The sequence below is a fragment of the Tenrec ecaudatus genome, chromosome 2 (genome assembly GCF_050624435.1).
Source record: "Tenrec ecaudatus isolate mTenEca1 chromosome 2, mTenEca1.hap1, whole genome shotgun sequence".
Classification (NCBI taxonomy): Eukaryota; Metazoa; Chordata; class Mammalia; order Afrosoricida; family Tenrecidae; genus Tenrec; species Tenrec ecaudatus.
In genome coordinates, this window is record NC_134531.1 from 161,647,580 (window position 1) to 161,672,965 (window position 25,386).

Sequence of the window (25,386 nt, forward strand, 5' to 3'; positions counted from 1 at the left end):
TGTGGGATATTTAAAAACAGATATACAGAGAAGATTAACAAGTATATGTGTTGCTATTTCCTGCACTAAATATTCATGGTATTCATGGAAAACATCCAAGGGTAATCGTTGCACTGTAGGTTAATTATGAAATGCTGATGAGTCTTTCATGTCCTAATTAATGTGCTTTCATTTATTTATATGGTAACTCTGGGTCAAAATTTTGACTCATTGTTTTTTAAATGAATTAATCACAACTTTTAGTGATTTCTAATTGTAACACTCTATAATTGTAGAGTGAATAGAGTATTTGCTCTATAAACAAGTCACATATATTGTAGTGAGGACCCAGATTGCTGGTATCGTTACAGCATGTATAACTAATACACTGACTTGGGGAGTCACCTCAAAATGAACCTGGTTTGTAGAGTTTGACAATTTCTGAATACCAAAATCCTCACTATAGCAAAATTTTGTTTATTAGGCTTTGACATTGGGTTCACAAAATTCCTAAATATTTAACTAATAGTTTTACTAGCCAGTTGAAGGTGGTACTAACATACCACCGTGATAGCAAAAACTTCTACGTGCTGGATACTTATGATTCTTTCTACAATGCTTCCATTCCGTTTAAATTCATTCATTGGGATAATCATTTGAAGTCATGGTTATAATAATTTGAGTCACTTCATATTTGGGGGAGTTAATTAACAAGGATGAGTGGTCAAGTGTACACACAGAATTCTGAATACAATTTTAGGGGGTTTGCGACCTCGTAACACTGGTCTATGGTCTTAGAACAAGAATCTGCCATTCCTTTGAGCTAGACAAACTAATTTGGCACACAACATCTGAGTGCTTTTGCTTTAGGTCACTAAATTTATGGCAGAATTATATTAACAATACTTTATTAAAATACTTATTATTTGTCCTCTTCTATCATGATTTAAAAAATTCTGAGATCACAAGGAATTCATGGAGATGATTGTTTTCTTTCAGTTTATCCATGTTTTCTATTTATTTAATGTGAACTATTCAAAAATCTTACTTATTTGACTAATAAATAACTTGTGATACTCAAATTTTTATTCTGAAATGTATGCTACCTATATTATAAATGTGTGGAGGGGGACAAAAATCTCAATTAACTATCACCTTTGTTTCCTACATGTCAATCCATTTTTTGTTATAGGCCCATAGTATTTATATTTTACAGCAAATGTCATGATTAGATTTAAGTAATTTTTTTGTCTGAAAAGTAATTGTTTCCTCACTGTATATAAATTTTCATGGCCATGAAGTATCTTTGTCTGTTTCATCTTCTTGTTCCTTGGTGAGGCACAATGCTTAGCATCTAATGGGCACTGGACGGAAATTTCATGAATGAAAGAATTAATGAATACATAATAATTTTGAATATAAATTTTGTTCTTTTTTTTAGGGGAGAGTGCGAACGCAGTCCCCCACGACCACAAATTATGCAGTCAAGTTTCCCACACTTGGGAAAATCACAGGGGTCAGCACATTCGGAGTGCAATTGGTGAGCCTCGCCCTGGGAAAACCACCTTCGTGATCTTGGTGTCTCCTCTGCCAGGTAAGTATTAATATAAATTTTTAAGAGAAAAATGCAGATAAAACAAAACAAAATCAATATTTTAGCTAAATAACCAAATTGCTAGCTTCAGTTTTAATGTTATTTTTCAATACATCATTTACACCCACAGCAGTGTCATGTTTAGTCATGGCCATTGGAAATTGACCTTAAGGATGATGACTCTGTTAGGTCTTTACTCAAAAACTCAAGATTTTCCTTACTTTAAAAGGCAACAAAATCCTTTTAATCTCCATTTCAGAGGTTTTATCTTCATGAGTGTTTTCAACCTACATCTCAAGTGACCAGAAAATTCTACTTAACAACATAAACCATGACCATGTAATTTGATTTATTAAAATTGAGTTGTAATTAGCAAATACTTTATTTTAATATTTAATCACTAGAAGAAAATGTTGATGTGAATGACCAATACCCTTATTTATCTATTTCAGAAGAATTCAGAGATCAAAAGCTATGATGTGCATCACAGGCACAGTAGGCATGCTCCTTTCACTAACAATGACAACTTATATCAGGAGTGGGGAATGGCTAGCCTGTGGGCTATAGAAAGCCCACAAAGTCATCAGTACCAGCAAACATCACACACCTTACCAAAGATAAGAAGTTGCAGTCTTCACATTAGGATTTACTTAAGTAAATGTGACCAAATATAATAGTGACCTAGTGTGACCAAATATAATGTGACCTAATGATTTTGGATAGCCCGTGGATGATGTTATAACTATCTATATGGCCCACGGAAGTAAAGCATCCCCACCCCTGCATTAAATGGCCAACTGAAAGTCCGGTGTCCTCAACTCAAGCATAGTCTTACTCTTTGTGGTTCTTATCATAGTTTCACTTGGGGTTGTTGTTTGGCTCAATATATTGGAACATGAAGCCTACTGACTTTATGATATATTTACACAACGCCTATCATTGTGATAGATTTATTCACGGGGTTCCAGATATAGCAATGATGAATGCAAGATACTTCATGCCTTTGACAAATTTACATTCTGTCAAAGCAAGACTATAAAACACTAAAATACAGAGTAGAAAAGACATTTAAGAGACATAAATTGAACTTGAATAGGAGAGAAAGAAATGGAGTCTGAAGATGAAGAAGGCATTCCATGAGCAAAGATATGTAACTGGGGGAAATTATACAATGTATTTTTATAAGAAAAGCAAGTGACTCAGTGTGAATAGACTATGTTACCTATGATGATATAATCATAGATCAATTTGGAATAGGTTTTGTCCATATAAGCATGGAAAGTCATAGTTCTGTGATGATTAATTTCATATAATTTGTCTTTATTTTAAGATAGTAGATCGCAATTCTGTTTATAAAGTAAGCCATAAAATATCCAGATTGGGACCAACTTATGAAAATGATTATGTTTGAATTTCATGGGAAGCCTAGAAATTCCTTTGGACAAATTCTACTGCCACATGAGGTTTTTATGAGTGAAAAATTGACTACTGTCACCTAAAAACAATATCCTTTATTGACCTGCTACCTCTTCCTCACATTCTATTTTAACTTGAACTTAAATCTGATCCCATTCCACTCCTCCTGGAGTGGCAATTGGAAAGATTAGTGTGGATGACAACTCTTACAAAAAATTCCAGGTTATCATGGGTATTATTAAAGTCAAGGGTTCTAGTATCAACAATGTTACTATAATGTCTGTCCATGAGGCAGTAAGGAAAATAGTTTGCTGTGAGAATTGTACCATCAGATCTTACAGATTATAACAACACCTCTATGCTTTTGTTCTATGTCACAGTAATCATTAGCTGTTAAAAAAAAGATCTTCTGTATCAGAATATGGGTAAATCAGGATAAACCAGTACCAACAATGGGCAATGAATGTTTTGTCTTTTATGTTCTTGAGAAGGCTACTAGGCTGCTAGAATAGTGGAAAAATACCTAAAAATCAGGTAGCATGAGTTCTAGATTCAGATCAAGTCTCAGTTTTCACATTTATAAAAACAATAACAGCTAGGCATGGCACAGGGGTTCTAAGATCCATTTCATCTCCTTAGAATCACATAAGAAGTCATGCAATCTGAGCTGTGCCTTCCTGCAGTGTCAAAGCATAGAGAAATGTCGGTTCTGTCAGAGCACAGGTCTTTGAAATGCAGCTCCTTTCATAGTTCTTATTTTTACATGTCTGTTCAGTTCAGAAGGCTGTGGAGAGCTGGGCGCTGAAGAAGGAGGATTGACAAGGGAACTGGGGAACTGAATCTTCAATCAGCTCCATAAGGTGGCACTCTGTCAACAAGGTGTTTCGCTGGGCAGGGGGATCCTGTGGGGGATCCTGGTAGTGGCAGTGTTTGCATGAAGGAGAGATCACATTCCTGAAGGCTGCCCGGAAGCGGTGAGACAGGAGGTTATAAATAATGGGGTTGACAGCTGAGCTCAAGTAGAAGAATACACCTAGCAGACAAGGGATCAAAAGAGACATGCTAAGGAGAAATTGAGTGAAAGACACAATAGAGAGAGCATAAATATTTAACAAAGATCTAAAATACCACTTTTGGAAGTGATAATATATACAAGTCTCTGATTGAGAATACAAAATGCTCTGAACAAATCTACTACCTGTGCACTTAAGAATCAAACACAGAAAGATTAAAGAGTCTTGGAAAAATTTAGTTTGCCATGGGATCTCGCTGAGATGTTTGGCAAATTCCTTTGATCTCCACCCTTTAATTAAAGAACATGTTTCCAAGTTGTTATCCAGGGATGGTTAAGTATCAGAGGAAGGCAGGATGTTTTTGTCTCATTGGAATTTTACTTAAACCTATTAATTTGAAACTGCAAGCAATGAAGGAATAATAAATCAGAGAAGGCTACTGAGATTCCTTGCTGTGCTAAATATCTCTTCAAAGAAATATTTCCAATGTCTTTTCTCTAATTAGCCTTTCCTATAGATGATTTCCCTCACCTTATTTTTTACATTACTGAATAATTTTATTTCTCTATTTATTTTCTCCACTTGACTCATTTCTATTTATCTCTTTGGTACATATTCTTCCTTTATTAACATATGTCATTTTTTTTCCCTCCCAAGTCTGGCATTAGCCTAAAGTTGGGAATAGGAGGACCTAGCTTCTTATTTAGGCTTTAATTTTTCTGTAGCCTTAGACAAACACTGTAAGTTGAGTTTCCTTATTTGTAAAGTTTCCTGTCAATGATGAAAAACTGTCAAGATCCAAAAAAGTCCAGTAATGTTCTGGCTGTCACAGGTTTCAATGTATTGAATCACCTTCTGGTATGTGTCATTTGAAAATTGTGAATGCAGACTTTGTTCTCCAAGCACTTGTGGAGACCAGATGTATTCTGAAATTCAACAATTAATAATATGAAAATACAAAGCAATTTCTTATAGGAATAACATATGTAACACTCACAGTCAGGCTATAGAAATGCACATAAGGACCATGATAACCAGGAACAATTTAGTAGGGTGATGGAACATCAGCTAGGCCTTAAAGTGGGTAGCCAATAGTTGAGAAAAAGAGGAAGGCTCTGTTAGTAAAAAACATAACATATACAGTTGTGCAGATGCAGAAATGGTTACATTGTGCTGGATAATTGTAGTATGTGCATGAATCTCAATTATCCATTTAGACACATGTATGGTCTCTGGAAATGGGCATCATGCTTGGCATGGTAGAAGATGAGAGAAAAAGAGAAAGACCCTCCCTGAGACAGATCTGCCCTGTGGCTACATGATGGTTTTGTACATAGCAGTGACTAAGGTTGGCACAGAACAGAGAAATACTTCCTTCTGCTATACATAGGGGCATTTGGGTTTGGAACTGATTCAATAGCCCCTAAGAGCAGCAACATGGTCTATGAGAGGAGATACTATAATTTGAATATCAAAAGACATGTGGGAGCATTTTTATAGGGGCTAGAAGATTCGACTTCCATTTGGTTGATAATGAGAAGTAGGTATCCCATCTTAATAGGATAATCCCATTACAAAAGCCACCATTTTGAAATGTTATATTGGCAACACTGATATGTCTGGAGAGGTGCAGTCAACTAGCCAAGGGTCATGTGGTCTTGTAGTGTCTTCCAATTTCTTCAATGCTCATATTTTAATCAGATTAACAACAAGGTTAAGCTAAAGACTATAAGTACTTTTCAGTTTGAGTGATATATGTTTGAAACTGATTTGAAGGACTAATATCCACATGTAAACTATGCACACAAAAAAGAGGGTGGCAGAAAAAATATAATACAAGTTATGTGCAATGCACATATGTATGCTATTGTTGTTTACTTTGTGGGCATCAGGACCTCAACTTGCACAAATTAATCTTCTCTTTCCTCTTTGGCCCTGTCTTTGATTTTGCCGAAATTGCCCACATATTCAGTTAAGCCCAGAAAATGGACAAACCTCCACTGACGATCATGCTGACTATGAAACTGGGACCTGTATGACCATTCTCTGCTGTTTTAGTGGAAAGAACACTGAACTAGAAATCAGGCAACTTATCCATGAAGTTTGTTTCTTTTGATTTCCAGGTATCTTTAAGTAAGTTTCTTCTTTTTGTAACTATTGCTTCAATGGCACAATGTTGCGATAATATCTACTTAACAACCTTGTGATGATCAATATAGAAATATATGGAGCATTATACTGCTTAAAATAACTCCTTAATACTGATTTTGCTATTATCAATCAACAGTTTGCATGGATCTGATATTATTGTTGTTTGACACATGAGGAAACTTTGAAATGCAAGGTGCGTGTGTTCCAGATCACTGAAAATATTAATCAGGCTCAACCCAAACCCTCTGACTTTATGACCTCTCTATTACTTGATATGCATTCTATAACAAGTGCTTTGGGTCGATAAGAAGCCTAAAACTAGGTCATGATGCTCCTGGATGCCTCTTTGGTTGGCTTTTATCAGAATCTAACATTTGTCAAAGGTCATATGGAAGCTATAGGACATACATATTTAATAAATAATAGTCAATTCAATCACATGTCCATAGAAAGAAAAAGGAATAATTGTGATAGTTAGGTTCATGTCAATTTGGCTAGACCAGGAGTCTCAAAAGTTTGGCAGTACAGGTCTCCTCCATGATGTAGCACAGCATAATGTAAGCAATTCCATGATGGGATCTGATGTAGGCAGCAAAGCAATCATAAGGGAATTAGGGTGGAATGCAGATTCCTTGTTCAGGTCACAGTCTGGATGCAATTGAAAGGTGGTTTCTTTGGGGGCGTGGACTAGTATTTAAGCAAACTCTATATAAAGTCTTCTTTCCTTTCTTGCTGGTCTAGATCCTGTATCTGTATCTTCAGTCTCTGGTTTTGGGGATTTGACAAAAGGGTCAATCATATTGCCTTCTGACCCTGGGAGCTATCAACAACTAGCCATATTGCCCGCTGACCTTGGATTTATCCAATTCTGCAACAGGAGTCTGACCTAGTGACCTTGGATTCATCTGACTCTGTCTCCTCCAGCCTACAGTTCCCTTGCATCCTGGATCATCTTCCTGCTTCCCCTGGCAGCTACAAGAGTGAAAAAAAAAAAAGCTCTACCGCTTACTCTCTGACCCACAAGCTTGAATTAGACTGGACTCCTCTGCTTCTACAACCCTGTGAGCCCCTAGAGAACCCAGCCTAACACATATGACCATTCCCTGCTATAATCATCATGAACGGAATAGCGATCACTTGTGAGATAGGCTCTAAAGTAGTGAATTGGTATATCTTTTGGATTTATCAATATGTTAATAATTTTTTAAATAAATTAAAATTAAACATCTTCAATGTAATATAATGGGCCCATATGATAAATTGATATACTCAGGAAGAACCTACTGCTCTAAGCAAAGTGAAGTAACATTGTTCATCTGAAATTTACTATGCAATCAAATCAGCTGTTTTTACCTGACACCACATGGATGAGATTGAATACAGCAGCAAGGGATTCAGTCCATTCCTCCACAAAGCTGAAGAAGAGCCGATCAATGTGGAATGGAGTCCAACAGATGGCAAACACTAAGACCAATACAACTGGAAAGGATAATGAATGTCAGAGAAAAATGCTGGTCAAAGCAAGGATAGGTATCTAATGCCCACTCTGAAGCCACTCATTTTTCTAAAGAACCTCAAAAAACAAAGCAAAGCTCAAACTCATTGCCATCGAGTCTATGCTGACCCATAGTTACCCTACAGGATAGGATTGTTGATTTCCAGGACTGTATCTCTTTATGGGAATAGAAAACCTTGTCTTTTTGCAGTTAGCAGACCAACACATGACCACTGCATTATCAGAACTCCTACAAAGAGACTAATTAAATATTATTTTAATGTAAGGAAAATGTTATAGGATGTTTTTCTAATGATTGTATAAGGCTTCAAATACAACGTAAGCTTCTTTTAGAAAGTCTGAAATAATATAGAATTGGTTCTAAGTACTGAAAATATTCTATTGTGGAAAATAAAGTATATTGCTTATAACTGTTGGGACAATGGAAACCAGTCATGTAAATAAAATGATTTGGCCTAAATAGCTGGTATTCTTTGAAGTCATAGATTAATAACAAATTTATATGGATTAAATGTGTTACTCTAAAGATAATTCAAAATGTCTCTGACTTCAATCATTTAAAATTGTGTATGGGATAGTGGATGAGATCATAAGCTCATAATATCACTTTACAGGTATCTTTTGATTGGATGGAAATTTGTCTTTTATGTTATAAATGGCCAGAAAACAGAGCTCCTTCCAATTTCTCTCTCATCTCAATGTACAGATTGGTGCTATTATAGTTTATCTTTGTGTCATTAAGTCTCCACAAATTTAAATATGTGCTACTCCTCTTCTGAAACCGTATTTCCTTTTTAAAAGATGACTATTAGAATAAAAATATATAAGCTTTGGTGACTTCAGTTTTATTTTTCTTTCCACTAGTATCACATAGTTATAGTGAGCATTTCAGATGTATATTAGTCTAGAGGAGACTTTCTTTTGAACCAAAGTTTTGAGTTGGAAAGTGTATTATTAACTTCCTTTCCCACATCAACATCGCTCCTAGAATTGTGATGGATCACATGGGTTAGTACCTGGATATTCCTTCTAACCATCTTTATCTATTCAAAAGCTGTACTGTTTAATATAAAGTCATACAATGTCAGAAGGTAAAACACTGCTTAAAGGTAGTCTTCCCAGATGTTCTTAATCTGGACTTAAAAGACTCTGGGGGGCTATTTATGCATTTCAGGGGACTCAAAATTACCCTGAAATGGAATGCAACATATTTGCACATGTGTATTTGTACAATTGAATTGTATATTCCACAGCTTTCATCTGGTTTTCAAAGGAACCCATAACATAGGCTAGTTTAGGTCCTACCTGCTCATTTAACAAAGGGAAAAGTAATGCTCAGAATTTCAGGGGGTGGACTGAATGACTGTGGTAGTTACATAATCTGGTGTCAATTTGGGACTTGAGAGGATTAAGAGTGAAGGGGTGGAGTCGAGTGTCAATTGGGTCATAGCCATTGAGGCCTCTGTGTGGGCATGGCCTTCTCCTGAGGATTCTAGGAACTCCTGTTTTTCCTCCTCCACTCTCTACTCTCTCCCTGCAAGACATGCCTGCGGAGAAGATACATGGAGCAAGGTTTAGGGAGCCAGAGAAGCCGTGTGGAAAGCCCTACCAATGCTGAGATACAACACCACTGGATCTGTAAGACTCCCAACCCACTGGCCTGTGATCTTCCTACATTCAGGGTCATTGCATGTGTTTCCAGAGTCTGAAGAGGACTCTATAGATTGGTATCATACATATGAGCTAATATTGGACTTATGAGCTTGATCTAGACTGGGCTGGTTTGTTTTCTGAATGTTCAATTGCTCCTGTATATAAACCTCTTTCTTATATACACAGTGAGCATGGATTTGCTTCTCTAGTCCATCCGGTCTAACACAATTACCAAATACCACAAGCAGTGTATTGCAACCTGTGACTTTTAGCGTGTTTTGAAAATTAAATACAAAATCAAAACAACCAGGCATCTCAAAACGTAAATCAAACCAAGAGAAACCTGGCCATGTTGTTATGTTTTAGGGCATTATGATCCTGAGCCCCAGTAGCACTTGTCTCAGTATCAAGAGGGATGGCAATTCCACTGCTTTTACTAACAAGGAAAAATGGAGAACTTACACAGCATGTTGGTAACTGACTTTCTGGTGGATCTCTGGATATTTGCAGTCATTTCTTCTTCCTCAAGAAATTGATTTTTTTTCAGCTGAAAGATAAGTGGAAAGAATAGGTAAATAAAATAAGTACCCCTTTTTTCCCTCTTATAACCTGAGAAGTGTTAACTTGAGCATTCATTTTGAAGACAGAAAAGTGATACTTAGAAATATTTGAGAATCATCAAAAGTTTAACAGTAAGTTAGAAGTAAGGTTGGATCTGGACCCAGGTTACTTACTTCAGTGGGTTTTGTAATATTACTGTTTTTCATTTACAGTTTCTGTAGAACACTAGTAGTATGGTATTTATTTTCTGAAAAATGTGAAATATTGAAATAAAAACACCATATAGAAATATTAAAAATATTTTTAATATGCAACAGCTATTATACAACAATCTCTTTGATATATGGTTGCTGCGTAGCAATAGAAAACAAAAGGAGATGAGATGTTATCCTGCCTCTTGAAGGTTACAGTCATTATTGTGTGTCTTCTAGGAGCTTTCCATATTCTACCAATCATTAGGAATCTCCAAGTTGGGATAGGCTTCTTTGACTGGATCATACCTTTTCAAAAATCTGTATAGTGGACGATCATGCTGAGAAGCACCATTCAGGAGATGTTGCTTTTATTAATAAGAGTGCATGTGTTCTGAATATATATATATATATATGATAATTATTGATGTAATATCAGCCAACACACACACACACAAATGAGTGTTTTGAAGCCTGTTACTGATTCAGAATTTGCATTGGATAGATGGCATCAGCTCTACCTCCTTAACTCTTGTGCCCCACTTTATTTTCAGCTATTAGGTTATGCAAATTTCTAAATTTATTATTCTAATTTTAAAAATGAGAAAAATTCAGACCCACAAATTACAGGATAATACAAAAAAGTTAAGAAATATTTTAACAAAAATTAGATCTTGAGGGATTTCTGAGGAAACCTGCATATGAACCCATCTGGCTACAAACTGCCTTTTAGAGATCTCAGGTTTAGAAATCCCAAGGGGCCACTCTTCTCTGACTTACAGGGTCACTATATGTTAAAACCGATCAGATGCCAGCATGATTGTCTTTTTGATATGGGAGGCTGTGCAATATATAAAAATATGACAAGTTGGATACAGCAAAGCCAGAATACAGTTGGATGAGAGTGGAAGATAAAAAAAGAAAATTGAAAAAGCACATATGTTGAAGATATGAGGGAAAATTGGAGTGTTGACTATGTAAGACTTCTTAGTGATTTTCATCCACCATTTGAAGATCTAAATTTTCTTCTTCTAATTATGCAATAAACATCTCAGAACGCATTGCAGTATCTAGAAGTCAATGGATAGTTCATGTTAAATGTTTCATAGGTGAGTTAGACTATAAGCTTCTTTATATGAAAAAAGTTTCTGTGCACAGTTGGATTAGCTGTGCCATCTTATAACAAGACTGGAACATTTTCATTTTATTTCAAGAGTTTAAACTCTGACAGATCCATTTTGGGCTTCAGAACATTTGAATGTCTATTTATAGTACCAAGCTCACTGCCATTCAGTCTATTACGACTTGTCGTGACCCTGTAGGACAGAATGGAACTTGCCCTGTGGGTTTCTCAGTGTGTAATTCTTTTGGGGGCAGAAAGTCCCACCTTTCTCCTTAAGAGGAGCTGGTGGGCTCAAAGAGTGGACCTTAGGGTGAGCAGCTAAACACATAACCCTCTACACCATCAGGGCTCCTGATTTGGGGATCTTTTAAAATACATCAAATTGGAACTGTTCAGTTCTTAATAAAGATGAAGTGATACTTGGGTAAAAGTCTGTCCATGTAATTTTGCATATCCAAATATATCTTCGGATCAAAGAAAGCCATGAAGTATGAATTGACCTAAATCTACAATACAAAACAAACTACTTTAAATAATGCTAGTACATATATCTTCTGTCCCAGGCTGGCTAACTAACACTACATTAAAATATCCTGATTTTTATGGCGGAACAGAATGAATAATGGTATATGGTACATGTTCTGTATCTGAAAAACTAGAGTTAATAGAGGGAAACTGTTGTCATTTTTGGCACCAGAAAATCAAATGTATCCAGAAATAAGTCTAACATTTGGGCACCAAAATATGTATTGGCCAGTTTACTATCAATATGTTTTTTGAACACACCCTTTCAACAATTTTTACATGTCTGATTTGGTGGCATCGCTAACAGTCTTTTAAGTTGTTCAACCATATCACTATCTCTTTCCAAATTATTCTCTGACAGTTATCTTAAGCTTATTGTACTCTGTACTCTAGTCTGGGTAGACTAGAGAAACAAATTCATGGACACTCATATGTGTATAAGAAAGAGCTTTATATTAAAGAGCAATTGTATATTGAGAAACATCCCAGCCCAGTACAGATCAAGCCCATAAGTCCATATGTCTAATACTAGTTTGTAAATTCCTCTTTAAACTCATGCAGCCATGCAATAATGCTGAATGTGGGAAGATCTTAGGGCAGTGGGTGGAAAGTCTTGTGGATCTAGTGGTGGCAGAAGCATCTCATGTCTCCATGTGGCTTCTCAAGTTCCAGGGCTCTAGCGTAGCTCCATGTGTCTTCTCAGCAGGAATAGGAAGCAGCGAATGTGTCTTCCCTCCAGAGAGCTACTCATCTCCTTTGTTATATCCTTCTTGCCTCCAAATGAGGCCATCAAGCTGCGACCTGATTACAAGGCTAGACTTCACCTCTTAGCAAGTGGACAGGAGATTATGTAACTACCACATACTCTAACCATCTCATCCACACTTGGAGTTGCTAGCATCAATTTAATATTTCACATAGATTATTCAATTTAATCTCTTTAACAGATACTTTGTTAACAGAACACAATATTTAAAAATGTACTTTACTAACTAGGCTATTTTTTGGTACAAAGAAGTCTTCAGAGATTAATATGTGACAACTTTCTAGCTTCTGAGACCTCAATTACTATATAGTGAAATAGGGGTTATAAATACTGAGAAATATCAATCCAATTAATAGAGGGTCTCTTGATACCATGAACCTAAACTTCCCAACCAAAATCAAATCCCATGGTGTATTTGGTTGTACACAAGCTGAATATCTGTGTATTGTAGTAGTAAACACTTGCCATTTCAGCATTTAACACATTCTCTACTTCTATTCTTACTTGCTAAGTTCAATCTTACTTCTGGAATTCTCTGGGGGCCATTTTAGCCCATTAGCCTCTCCCTTATCTGAACCCTGTTACTCACTGCCATCCAGTTGATGTTGACTCATACCGATCCTATAGGACAGGATAAACTGCCCCTGTGAATTTCTGAGATTCTTAACTTTTTACAGGAGCAGAAAGCCCCATCTTTCTCCAAAGGAATCACTGGTGGCTTTGAACAGCCAACCTTGCAGTTAGTATCCCAGTTAGTAGTGGGGTTGTTGTCATAAACATTAGGTGTTGTTGAGTCTCTTCCAACTAATAGCAGTCCTATTAAGATCATGAAACATTCCCCAGTTCTGTGCCAACGCACAATCATTATTGTTTGTGTATTTTTGCTTCTGTGGCAGTCATTGCGTCAATCATCTCATGAACAGTCTTCTTTTTCACCGGCCAAGCAGGATGTCATGCTCCAGAGTTTTGTCCCTCCTGATAAAATGTCCAAAATATGTGACACAAAGTTTTGTCAACCTCAATTTTAAAAATCATTGTAATTTTATTTCTTCTAAGATATATATATATATATATACCTCTGGCAACCCATGGCGTATTCAATGCTACTCACTAATTCAAAATCATCAGCTATCCTTATTTAAGGTTGAATTTTCTCATCCATAAAATTCAATAGAAAATATCAGGGTCTGCGGCAGACACACCTTATCTCTCTACACTTGAAAGAGGTCTTTTTACAGCAGACTAACCCAATTAAATAATTACTGGATTTCTTCACTACTTCTTCTATGGACATTCATTGTGGGTCCAAGTAAAATGAAATCCCTGAAAATTTTAATTTTTTTTGTTATGAGACTATTTATTGGTTCATTTGTGAGGGTCTATTTTTCTTTATGTTGAGATGTAATCCACACTGAAAACTGTAGTCTCTGATCTTCATCAGTGACTGTTTCAAGTCCTCTTCCTTTTCAGAAAGAATGGTTGTATCATATTCACATCACAATATCTTAATGTGTCTTCTTCCAAACCTGATGCCAATTTCTTTATATAGTCCAATTTCTTAGATTAGTTGCTCAACACATAGAGTGAATAAGTATGGTGGCATGGTACCACCTTGACACACATCTTTTCTGATTTTATCCCTTTGTTCTGTTCCATTGACTGCCTCATGGTTTATATACTGGTTCCTCCTGATTATAGTTAAGTAGTGACACGATTTCTCTTTATATAAGTTAATTTGTGAAATTGTCTAATAAGATAAAGGTATCTATAAGGACTCATAATAAACTCTCCCCAAATATGTGGGGACTTCAAATAGTTCATGGAAATAGCGAATTGAAAGATGATCATTTTCTGGGACAAAATCAAAGTTCTCTGTGATGTAGAAGGCAGGCTAGTATAGATTTGTCATGTTTTCTTCTCTAGCATTTATTCTCCCCTTCTTTTCCCATGGTAGCCTTTGTGGCACAGTGGGTTAAGTATCAGGCTGCTACGGAAAAGTCGGTGGTCTAAACTCATCAGTCGCTGCACAGGAGAAAAATGAAGTTGTTGGCTTCAGGAGTCTTGGAGCTGTAGTGGTTACACATTGGGATGCCAACCATATGCTCAACAGTTCCAAACTACCAGTCTCTCAAATGAGAAAGATGAAGTTTTCTATTCCTTTAAAGAGTTACAGGCTTAGAAACCCACTTGGGACAGTTCCACTTTTCCCCAATGAGTCACCATGAGTCAGAATTGACGTGATGGCAGAGAGTTTAGAGAATTTACTCCAGTGAGATGTACAACCTCAGAGGTCCCATGGAGCAGTATTACTCTGCTGTATGGGGTCACTGTGAGGTGGAATGGGTTTCTGGTTTGGGCGGTCTCTTCGATTGTAACTTGATTTTCCCTTAGGACATTTATTTACTCCTTCTAAGTTCTTACTTTTTAATTTGGATGGGAATGACCCCAACCCAAGTTCCTTGAATAATTTAAATCAACCTGGTCATTCTATCCTCCAGTCACATTGATTGGATAGTTAGGACCAATGGAAATCTTCTATTTAGCTTTCCAGAAATGTAAGCTTCCAGTTTTTATTCTTGGTACTGCCACATGGGAACCTGTTTTGTTATATGCATGTGAGATATAGAATTACAATTATTGCAGATATTCCTTTTTTTCACCACGGGGAAAGAGTATGGAGCCACCAGTGGACCACTGTGCTGGGTTTGAAAATTAAAATAAACACCACTGGGAAAAGAGCAAAGAAACCCAGAGAAAACGTATCCATTCTGATAGTCTTTATGTGACTGGGTCAATCTTAACCTATAGCCAACTCTTCATCTGGGGTTTTCAAGTTTGTTCTCACATTCAAGTTGAACCATGTTGGCTTGGTGTTCCCTCATTAGCAATGTGAAAGTTTGTCTGGTTGATGGAGGGATAAAATGGAAGGGGAATAGAACTCATTCTGTATGGTTCAGGGGCAGATTAGGACCAATGTATTAAATGGCAAAGAGACAGATTCCCATAAAATCTAAAAAAAAGAAATCGGTGCTATTACTATACAACAGTGGAACAAATTGTTTCAAGAGGCAGTTAGCTTCTGAGATAGATGATATTTGAAGGGGAGATTTTAGAGAAGCTTTTAAAATTAGGTAATTAGTAGAGAAAGTCATTAAAAGTTGCCCCTGCAGTTCAACAAATCCACATCTTGCATTTATAACAAAATCATAATCTCCTTGAAATCAGGAAACTCTCTGGACCTGAAATATTGATTTGAGGTAAAAAGCATGGCCATTTATCTCCTAAATATCTTAATGCTCCAACATATGCCTGTACCTTAACAAAGAAAGAGATTAACACTCTTATGATATTGGACCCTGAAGAGCACTCTGGAATTAGGAAAAGAAGAGAGTAAAATATCATGTTATCATGTAAAAATAGGTAGGAGGAAACAAAGTGATATCATGCTATTTCAATATAGTAAAACAATGTCCAATGTCGAGGTGCCCCTGGATAGGTAGACAGCCCTTTCAGAGGGATAAGGAAGACTGATGGGAATAACAAGTCAGGAGAGGGGATGGGAGCAAACCCACCTGGAGCACAAATACATGTCTGCTGTTAGGAAAATCAGGAGGACCGACCTGAGGTGGGGGGGAAAGAATGACTAAAAATGCTTTTGAAGACCCTAGGTGGGGAGTGTCCCTGGAGGTATACACGGAATGGGCCACAGTGATCTTGGCTTCTAGGTGCATCCTGGGGACCCAGGTTGGGTGCTGTGGAATGCAGAGACACTGATTCCTGGATCTTCAAGGTGCACAGCATGCTCAGAGTTTGCATCAGTGAGATCCAACATAGAATCCACTGGGAGAACTGGTCTCTACATCACACACACTCATAACCTGAGAACTTAAGACTGAAAATTCATGGAGTCTGAGAAAATGAAGACAGTTGTATCAAGATTGTTGAGCTGTTGGTCTTGCTACACCAATGCCTTGTATGTTGTACTAAGATATATATTATTCCAGAAAACCTGTGACTGTTATTCTCAGTGAATATTATTGTAAAATTTCCCAATTGTTTGTGTAAATAGCATACAGCCACAAAATGATTGCTTTTGTACAAATTAATAATTCAGGTAATGAGATATGGAGTTAGCCTATATTGGCCCAATATTCCTCTCCCAACAGAGATTCCAAAACTTAATACCAGGGTTAATGAAGGACAGTATTAACAGAAGATCTTTATACGACAAGGGGTTGATCTATAAGACCCTTTACCATAAATCAACAAGGAGGTTTTGAAAGGAAGCCAAAAGTAGATAAAAAAAACAAAACAACAACCACCAAAAAAAACCTTAAAACATAGATCCAGGAATGATCTTGGGTTCGCACTAAATTCTAGCTCCAACTTAAGAGCAACTAGTTCTTACAGCATGACTCTGCATGATACTCGCCTTCAGGAAGGGAACACAGAAGATATGAGTGCTATAGAAAAGTTTGGTAAAGAAATTAGTTGGTGCCCACCTCTCAGATAAAATAGCAACTGGGGTTTTAAAGGCTGTTTCCAAATAGGCAGATCTCTAAGTGGGATGTCAACTAAGTCCAGGTGGAAGAAGTACACCAACATCTGTTACTAAAAGATTGTAAATCATAAAATCCGAATTCAAAGAATAGTATCAGAGCATAAATTGTGAGAATCTGGTTTGCAGAAGGATATGGATGACCATGGGAGCCCAAGATACATTTGTGGGGTCTGCATAAGAAAAAAGTCTACAGTGATTTTCCTCTATCCATAACAGAGGAGTGGGGAGAAGCTGGTTACCAAACAGTGCATTGGACAGATGACTACAGAAGATCAAATGATAAGCTTGACTTGAATGCCTAAAACCTTGTCAGTTGATTCCCTCCTCTGACTCATGTTAAGCTTGTTCTGGTTTTCAACATTTTTCTATATATTTTTGTTTATTCATGTTGGGGTTCATCTCAGATGCGCAATGTCATTGGGGGGCACCTTCTTGAAGTTTTGCTATTTGCGTTTCTGTTTTTCTGTATCTGAAACCCAGGATTGATGAAACTGTGGGATACAAGTACAATAAGTGTTTCTAGGGTGGACAGTGGTGATGTTGGGGATAAAATGGGGCTGTTTTCAACGAGTTTAGGAAGGAAATCATGTTTTGAAATTGATTCTGATAGCAATTGCACAATACTGCTTCATGTGACTGAACTATGAAATATATGATATCTTTACTAATTACCAATAAAATGGATTTGAAGAAAATTTAATTAATAATTAAAATAAAACAGTAAAGCAGATAGAGTGCTTATCTCAGTGTCTGGCACATGATAAATATTCATGAACAGTTATGCACTCTTATTCTGGTATTGTCCTTGAGTTCACCAGCAAGGCATAATAAGAGCTAAATTTTATGAAATAATGAGTTCTTTTCTTTATTTCTATCTGTGCGGTCACTCAGAATCATCCTTTATGTCAATTAGTACATCCTTTCTATATTTCCCTTTCTCTTTGGGTTACTCATTTGCATTTAGCATCTGTGCTAATACTAAGAAGCCAGGTTTCTGAGAAATAAATAATTGGCGATAAATAAATAATTGGTATTTAAAGTTAGAATAGTGTATTGAACTATCAGTCATACTGACTCATTTTGTATTAAATTGCCTAAAACTTCTCATTACTTCATTTCGTTATTTGAATATTGGTGGTTACGATAAGATACAGTTATGTCATTATTTGACTTCAGTCCATAATTAAGAAGCCATTGCCCACTCACAGTCGCCGAGTTGATTCTTATTCATTGCAATCATACAGGACAAAGTAGGACTGCTTCCCACAGCTTCTGTGGCTGTAAATCTTTATGGGTCTAGACAGTCTCATTTTTCTTCTGTCCAGCGGCTTGTGTGTTTGAACAGCCAAACTATAGTTAGCAGCTCAACATGTACCCGCTATAGCACAAAAACTCAAAATTCACTGGCATCGGGTCAATTTCAACTATACCACCAATGTCCTGAATTAAAAACAATGAAAGAATATTGTGATCATTTGGTCCATTTGGGAGGTGCTTTACGTTTTCTCAATAGGATTTCCCTTCTGAAAGGCACAATTTTCTTAAAGCAAATAGTTCATACAAGTTCTAGAAAGTACGTTTCCTGAATGGTTATAGTTTGTAATGAAAAGAAAACCATGTGTTTGTCAATCCCTGTCCAATTTTTAAGTTCCTTTGATTATATAGTTACCCAACTAGCTGGCTAAAAGTAGAGTGAAAAGCGAAATATTTAGCCATGTTTTACATTGTTTTCCCCAGATTTTGAAGTGGCTGATAGAATCTAAATAAGTTACTTAGAAAATAAGAGATGACTTTTTTTAAAAAAAATGCTTTTATTGGGGGCTCTTACATCTCTTATCACAATCCATATGTTCCTCCAATGTGCTAAGCACATATGTTGCCAGCAACATTTTCAAAGCATTCTCTTCCCACTCAAGCCCCTGATAAAAGCTTCCCATTTCTTCCCACTCACTCCCCCACCTGTCTGCCCTCACAAATGCTTGATAAATTATAGATTATTTTTTCCACATCTTACATTGTCCTCCATTGCCCATCACCCATTTTTCCATTATTTGTTCCCCCTGGGAGGGGGTTCTATATGGATCCTTATTATCCATTCCCCATTTCTCCCCTCACCCTCCCCTAATCCTCCTGGTATCTCTACTCTCCTGGTTACCCCTGAGGGGTTTATCCATCCTGGATTCCCTGTGTTGCAGGCTCTTATCTGTAGCAGTGTGCATGCTCTGGTCCACTCTAATTTGTAAGGTGGAATTGAGATCATGATAGTGGGGTGAAGAAAGCACCAAAGAGCTAGAGGAAAATTGAGTTTTTCATTGGTCTTATACTGCACCCTGACTGGCTCTTCTCTTCTCTGTGACTCTTCTGTGGGGGATGTCCAATTGTCTACAGATAGGCATTGGGTCTCCACTTCATACCCCACCTCATTCACATTGGGTGTGGTTTTATTCTGGGTCTTGGATGCCTGATACCTGATCCCATCTACACCTTATGATAACACAGGTTGGTATGCTTCTCCCATGTGGTCTTTGTTGCTTGTGAGCTAGTTAGCCATTTGTTTATCTTCAAACCTTTAAGACCCCAGACAATATATCTTTTGATAACTGGGCACTAGCAGCTTTCTTTACCACATTTACTTATGCACCCATTTTGTCTTCAGTGATCATGTCAGAAATGTGAGCATCACAGAATGCCGATTGTTAGAACAAAGCATTCTTGTGCTAAGGGAGTACTTGAGTTGAGGCCCAATGTCCATCTGCAACCTTAATTCTTAACATATAGATATAAATACATAGTTTCATTCCCCTCTCATTATATATATATATATAATGTTTACATATGTGCATGCTTATATTTAGGACTCTATACATTTCTTTTGCCTCCTGGATCTTTCCTCTATTTCCTTTTTACTTCCCTCTAGTCCTACCATCATGTTCGGCCTTCATTCAGGTTTAGTGCTGCTACACTGCCCTTGATTGAGCTCCACTAGGCATCCTACGACCTTCCTTCCATTGATTTTATTTCACTTGTTTTTCCCTTGTCCCTGGGTTGCCTGCCACCGAGCCCCCATTTCCTTTCTCCCACCTCCCTTTTTCCCATATCCCCCCAGAACCATTGGTCCCATTCTTTTCATCTCCAAATTATTTATCCTGCCTATCTTATTTAGATAGGCATGCAGATACATTAATAAGTGCAAAAACCAGGCAAAGTCAAATAAAACAAAGGACGTCTAAACCAACAAAACAATAACAACAACAGCAGAAATCAAGAACAAAATAACAATAACAAAAAGAAAGCCACTGACAAACATGGAAAAGCCTATAAATAGTTCAAGGTCTGTTTGTTTTCCTTTATGCGTGTTTTCCAGTCGAGTCTGATGGGGTGACACACTCTGTCTGCCAAGTCTATTTTTGGCATTCCCTGGGGGTTTCATCAGTCTGCTCCCCCTGCTGCTTTGCTGCATGCCCTCGGTGCCTCCTCACCCAGCATGATAGTGCCAGACTGTGTCTCCAGTGCTATCCCCTGCAGCGCCATGGTTCAGTGAGGGATGCTGTGTCCTGTGGTGGGGCCAGCCCCACGGACCTCCCTGTGTGTTGTCTGCTCTGAGCAGGAATATTGTCCTTGGGGTTCGGTGGGCCAGAGGGCCAGTGATGGCTTACATTTTATTGAGTACATTGATCTTCCTTCATATATTTAGCATAGCAGATATTCTACCATTAATTATTCCCACACACCCCAAAAATTTTAATTTTGAAATTCTGATTGCAGAAAGAGAAAAACATTGCAATGATTGTGTAGGAAGTACAAGAAGCTCCAAACCCAACCCTCTTATCTATGTATCTATAATTCAGAATGATCAATCAACTTAATCACTTGTTTACATTATTTAAATCATTATAAATCCCAAACCCACTGCGGTAGCCACTCATGGGGACCGTATATAGAGTTCAAAAGGCTGTACAGTTTTACAGGAGTTGACAGCCCCATCCTTCTGCCTTAGAGCGGCTGGTGAGTTTGAATGCTCCTCTTGTGGTCAGCAGCTCAATGTCTAACCGCAGTTCCACGCAAAAAGGACAAAAAACAACAAAGCTCTCTGCCACAGATTTGATGCCAACTCATAGCGACCCTATAAGACAAGGTAGAATGTCCCCTATGGGTTTCTGAGACTAACTCTTTATGGGAGTAGAAATCCTCATCTGAGTGTCAAGTGACTAGTGGTTTCAAACTGCCAACCTTGACGTTATCAGCCCAATGAGTGACTACTACTCCATCAGGGTTCCTACCATCCCAGTAGGACATCTCAAATCATTCATCCAACTTTTGATACAGTTGGCAGAGACTTGAAATCAAATACCAAGCTATACTAGTTTGGTGTAATATCTCTACAACATGAACAAAACATATATGAAAAGTAAATAAATAAACTAGTGTAACACACTGCATGAATTCTGTTGCAATCTTTATATTCTCCATTACCAACTCCTTCTAATAGCAGGCCAGAGCCTCCCCAAAGTGTCCTCACAGAAGTGCAGAAACTTGCCCAGGTATTGTCCCTTCTCCTGGTGAGCAGCTCATGGGAGCCTGGTGTGAATGAAGAAGCGGCACGGATAATGCTTAACTTTGGAAGGGTTCCTCATTCTTCACTATTCTTGTGACTGCATTGGTTTGGGGAATGATGTCTTCTCAAGGCAGTGGGTCACAGAGTCAATTCTGCCTGAGACTTGCCAAGAGAGTCACTTAGCAAACAAGAATCATTAGATTTCTTCAAAATATCTTAGCTTTAAAACACGTCCTGAGGCATTGTTTCCAAATTTCTTATTTCAAAGGTAGACAAACTGAAGCCTAAAAATTCTGGTAGTAATTTAACCCAATTTTCTAATTCACTTAGTGTATTGTCTAGTAGATAAAAGAAAAATTAATTTAGGAACTCAAGTATAGAATTATGCAGCGGGATAGCTGCAATAAAGGAAGACCACTGGGAGCGATGAGTGCTCGTATGCAGCTGGGAAATCAGGGAGTACTTTGCTGGGAAAGTGATAGTGGAGTCTGATTTTAAGGGGGAAATAAGAGAAGAAGGAACTTTGGTGACAGCGTGGGTTATCTGTCAGGCTGCTAACCATCACGTCACCAGTTCTGACTCGATGGCAGTGAGTTTGGTTTCGGAAGCGTTTGAAAGGCAACAGTGATCATGGTGGTGGTGACACTAGGAACATCCCAGGCAATGGGCATAGCGTAAGCAAGGTCCAGAGGCAGTGCCACCGAATAAGACATATGTTCTTGATGCCCAGGCTAGAGATGTCACTTCTTGTAAAGCTGATATTCTAAACATATGATTCCTTTCCTGGTGTCCTCTAGAACCCTGGGTAAGACGTTTAATGTCAGATAACAGGATGTTGTCAGTTGTATTACATACTCAAAGCAAATTAGAGTGGTTTCTAAGCTCCTCTCTGAGCTGTTACTTAGCTTCTGATACATCGTAGCTATGGATTCATGACAACAAAACACAATGAAACTCACAGAAATCTTTTTGGGAGTGACATGACTGGAAGTCAAATGTTCCCCTACTAGTTAACCTAAAGTTAGTGATTGTTTAGCATTAGGCAAGATGATATTCATAAATTTGAGGTGGGCTTTCTCAGAGGGCTCGTGATATTTAGAATGATGCAAAAGTGTTATTCCCTCAGTGAGATGGGCAAGGAATTCTGAAGAAATGGCACTGAGGTAGCCTGGGGTGACATATGCCTCTGGGAATGCAGAGACTGGCCATCCCTTCGGGAGGAGACTGGCACAGTTCCCAGCCTGATTAGATTTACTCCTGCGTCCATCCAGACATCTGTCTCTCTTAGAATTCGTTCTTCCTGCCTAGCCATTATGATTCCCCTAAGAAACACAAAGTATTTTCAAATAACCACCTGTGGGGCATTCGTGTTTCTCAGAGGTGGAGAGAGATGGGAGTAAATTAAATTGAGATGATGCTTAGTGTCAGAGCTGTTTCTAACCCTGTACATGAGGGTGCGGGGGGGGGGGAGCTTGTTCACTTTACTACTGGCTCTCTCCTCTGCGCCTCCCCCCACCTCCATTTTTAAAAGAAATCATGGATTGTTAGAACTAGGAGCTGATATGACCTTTTCAGTTTTTAATTGGTAAAGCTCAGGTCAGGAGCAAGTGAGTGGCTTATTTAATCACATGATTATCGGTCAGGGACAGACCTAGGGCTGTAAACTATTGCATGGTTGTTTACTATACAAACTACCTCCTTAAATGGGTATCAAACTATCACTGCCAGCACTGGCATCTCTATGAATTTGGATTCAGAATGTATCAGGAGATAGAGACATTAGGTAGACTCACTACCACTTTCCTCTAAAAGTTTCCCTCGACTATTTTAGACTAAGAAAAGGGAGGGGGGAGTCAGTTTATCACCACAAGCATAGGAAAAAGAACTGCTATAAGATATTTTGAAGACTGAGTGATGGTTTTCTATCAATCTCTGGATAGTCTATTCAGATTCTTCTCTTCTGTCTCAATTGTTCTGGTCCCCTCTGTACCCCTTAATCTCCATCTGTTTAGGAACGAGTTAGAGTTGATCTCAGTCAGAACATAGTAGTTTTGTGTTTTAAAATGGACATTAACCAGAGATATTAAAACAGCCATAAAAAGTGTCTGACTTTAAAACTACATATCTGTCATGGACTACTAAATGGGCAGCAATAATTTTTTTTAATATTCTCATTGCATTGGAGCACAAGAAAATGCCTATGTAAACAGTAGGTAGGGGCAGGTAAGAAAGCTCAGGGTATAGAACAACTTCTCAAGGTGTGGTTACCTGTCTCAGATTACCTACTGTGCTTATTTAAAATGCAGATGCTCAGCCCCACCTCACACCTACTGGGTGCTCACATTTTGGGATACACAAATAACTTTTTCATCAATGTCTCGATTTTCCCACCTGGACTCGTTAGGGTTTCTCTATGCTTCTTTCGACTTCTCATTTTTTCCAATATTAAGTAAGCCACTGCTCTGAATTTGGAACCAGTGTCAAGAGGAGGGGCAACCCCCCAGCTAGCTTGAATACTCACTCTGAGCCCCATGAGGTAGTACAGGATGCTGATGACAGTCATGGGCAGGATGTAGAAGAGAAAGGAGGTGACCTGGATGATGAAGTTGTATATCCACAAGGGCTTGATGACTGCACAGGTGGCCGAACCCGGGACCAAAGACCCATTGGGAAAGTACTGGAACTTGATACCATGGATGCTGGTGTTGGGTAGAGAGAAGAGGACAGAGAAGCTCCAGACCACGGCCAGAATCCTGAGTGCCCGCCGCCGTGTGCTCTCCAGCTTGGCACGGAACGGGTGGAGAATAGCCACATAACGCTCCACACTGACCGTGGTGACACTGAGGATGGAAGCAAAGCACACTGTCTCAAAGAGAGCAGTCTTGAAGTAGCAGCCCACGGGTCCAAACAGGAAGGGGTAGTTATGCCACATCTCATAGACTTCCAGGGGCATTCCGAGGAGCAAGACCAAGAGGTCTGACACAGCCAAGCTGAAGAGGTAGTAGTTGGTGGGTGTCTTCATAGTCTGGTGCCGCAGAATCACCACGCATACCAGGAGATTACCAACGACCCCAACCACAAAAATCAGTGCATACACCACAGTCACGGGGAGGAAGAGGTGACTGCGCCGGGGTCCACAGAGGAAGGTCAGGTAGTCCTCTGTGCTGTTCAGGTAGTTCCTGAGTGAATCTTCCAGCCCTTTCTGTTGGATCCATGAACCGTTCTCATGTTTTTCCATCAGTGAATCTTAAGTCTGGAAAGTTGAGTCTCCCCTGGTACGAGGCTCTGCCTTCCGCCTAGGCAGAAAGGAACGAGAAAGCAGTTAGACACAGACTGTGGGCGAGGCTGGGAGAGAGTGAGCCTTCAGCCTGAAGATTGGGCTGCACAGATGCTGAGCCCTTTTGAAGAGCCCTCAAGACAGAAGCCCCGCCCTACACGGAGTGTGAGCCAATCAGCGTGTGTTAAACTGCACAGCACTAAGAGGCCCCGCTGCCCTGCGGGTGTGCTGGCTCTGTGAGCAGGGAGCTGGGCCCCGAGAAGCAGGCGTTTCTCTGGATTGGAGGGAGATGCTAAAACAGCTCCACAGGCAGCGTCAATCTGAATCGGAAGGAAGGTGTGGTAACTCTGAGCTGTGTCTTTTGCAAACTTGTGGAAATGCAAATCAAAGTCACAGAAGTCGTGGGTAGAAGCGTACCACATGTCCATTGAAACTTGTCACTTGCACAGCATGACAAAAATGGAACATCAGTAGATTTCTCAAGTTATTTTGCTCCATCGGGGAT

The 25,386-nt window shown here is 38.5% G+C and overlaps 1 protein-coding gene and 1 non-coding gene across 8 annotated transcripts in view; both read right to left on the reverse strand.

The window, feature by feature from the left end:
• Positions 1 to 24,991, reverse strand: part of NMUR2 (neuromedin U receptor 2) — a 189,593-nt gene extending 164,602 nt beyond the window's left edge. For 4 of the 7 annotated variants that reach the window (XM_075541855.1, XM_075541853.1, XM_075541857.1 and 1 more), the window contains exons 1-3: positions 24,126 to 24,991; positions 9,785 to 9,869; positions 7,507 to 7,632 (exon numbers count right to left, since the gene is read on the reverse strand). In XM_075541855.1, coding sequence (XP_075397970.1) covers positions 7,507 to 7,632; positions 9,785 to 9,869; positions 24,126 to 24,842 — 928 coding nt within the window. In that variant the 5' untranslated portion in view covers positions 24,843 to 24,991. Of the gene's footprint in view, positions 1 to 5; positions 4,052 to 7,506; positions 7,633 to 9,784; positions 9,870 to 24,125 lie in introns of those variants that run through there. The other 3 variants (XM_075541854.1, XM_075541860.1, XM_075541858.1) reach the window with 3 other exon arrangements.
• On the reverse strand, positions 1,418 to 1,581 carry LOC142441718 (U1 spliceosomal RNA). Its single transcript, XR_012783070.1, has one exon. It is a non-coding gene; the product is annotated as a U1 spliceosomal RNA (small nuclear RNA).
• Positions 24,992 to 25,386: the final 395 nt, after the last annotated feature.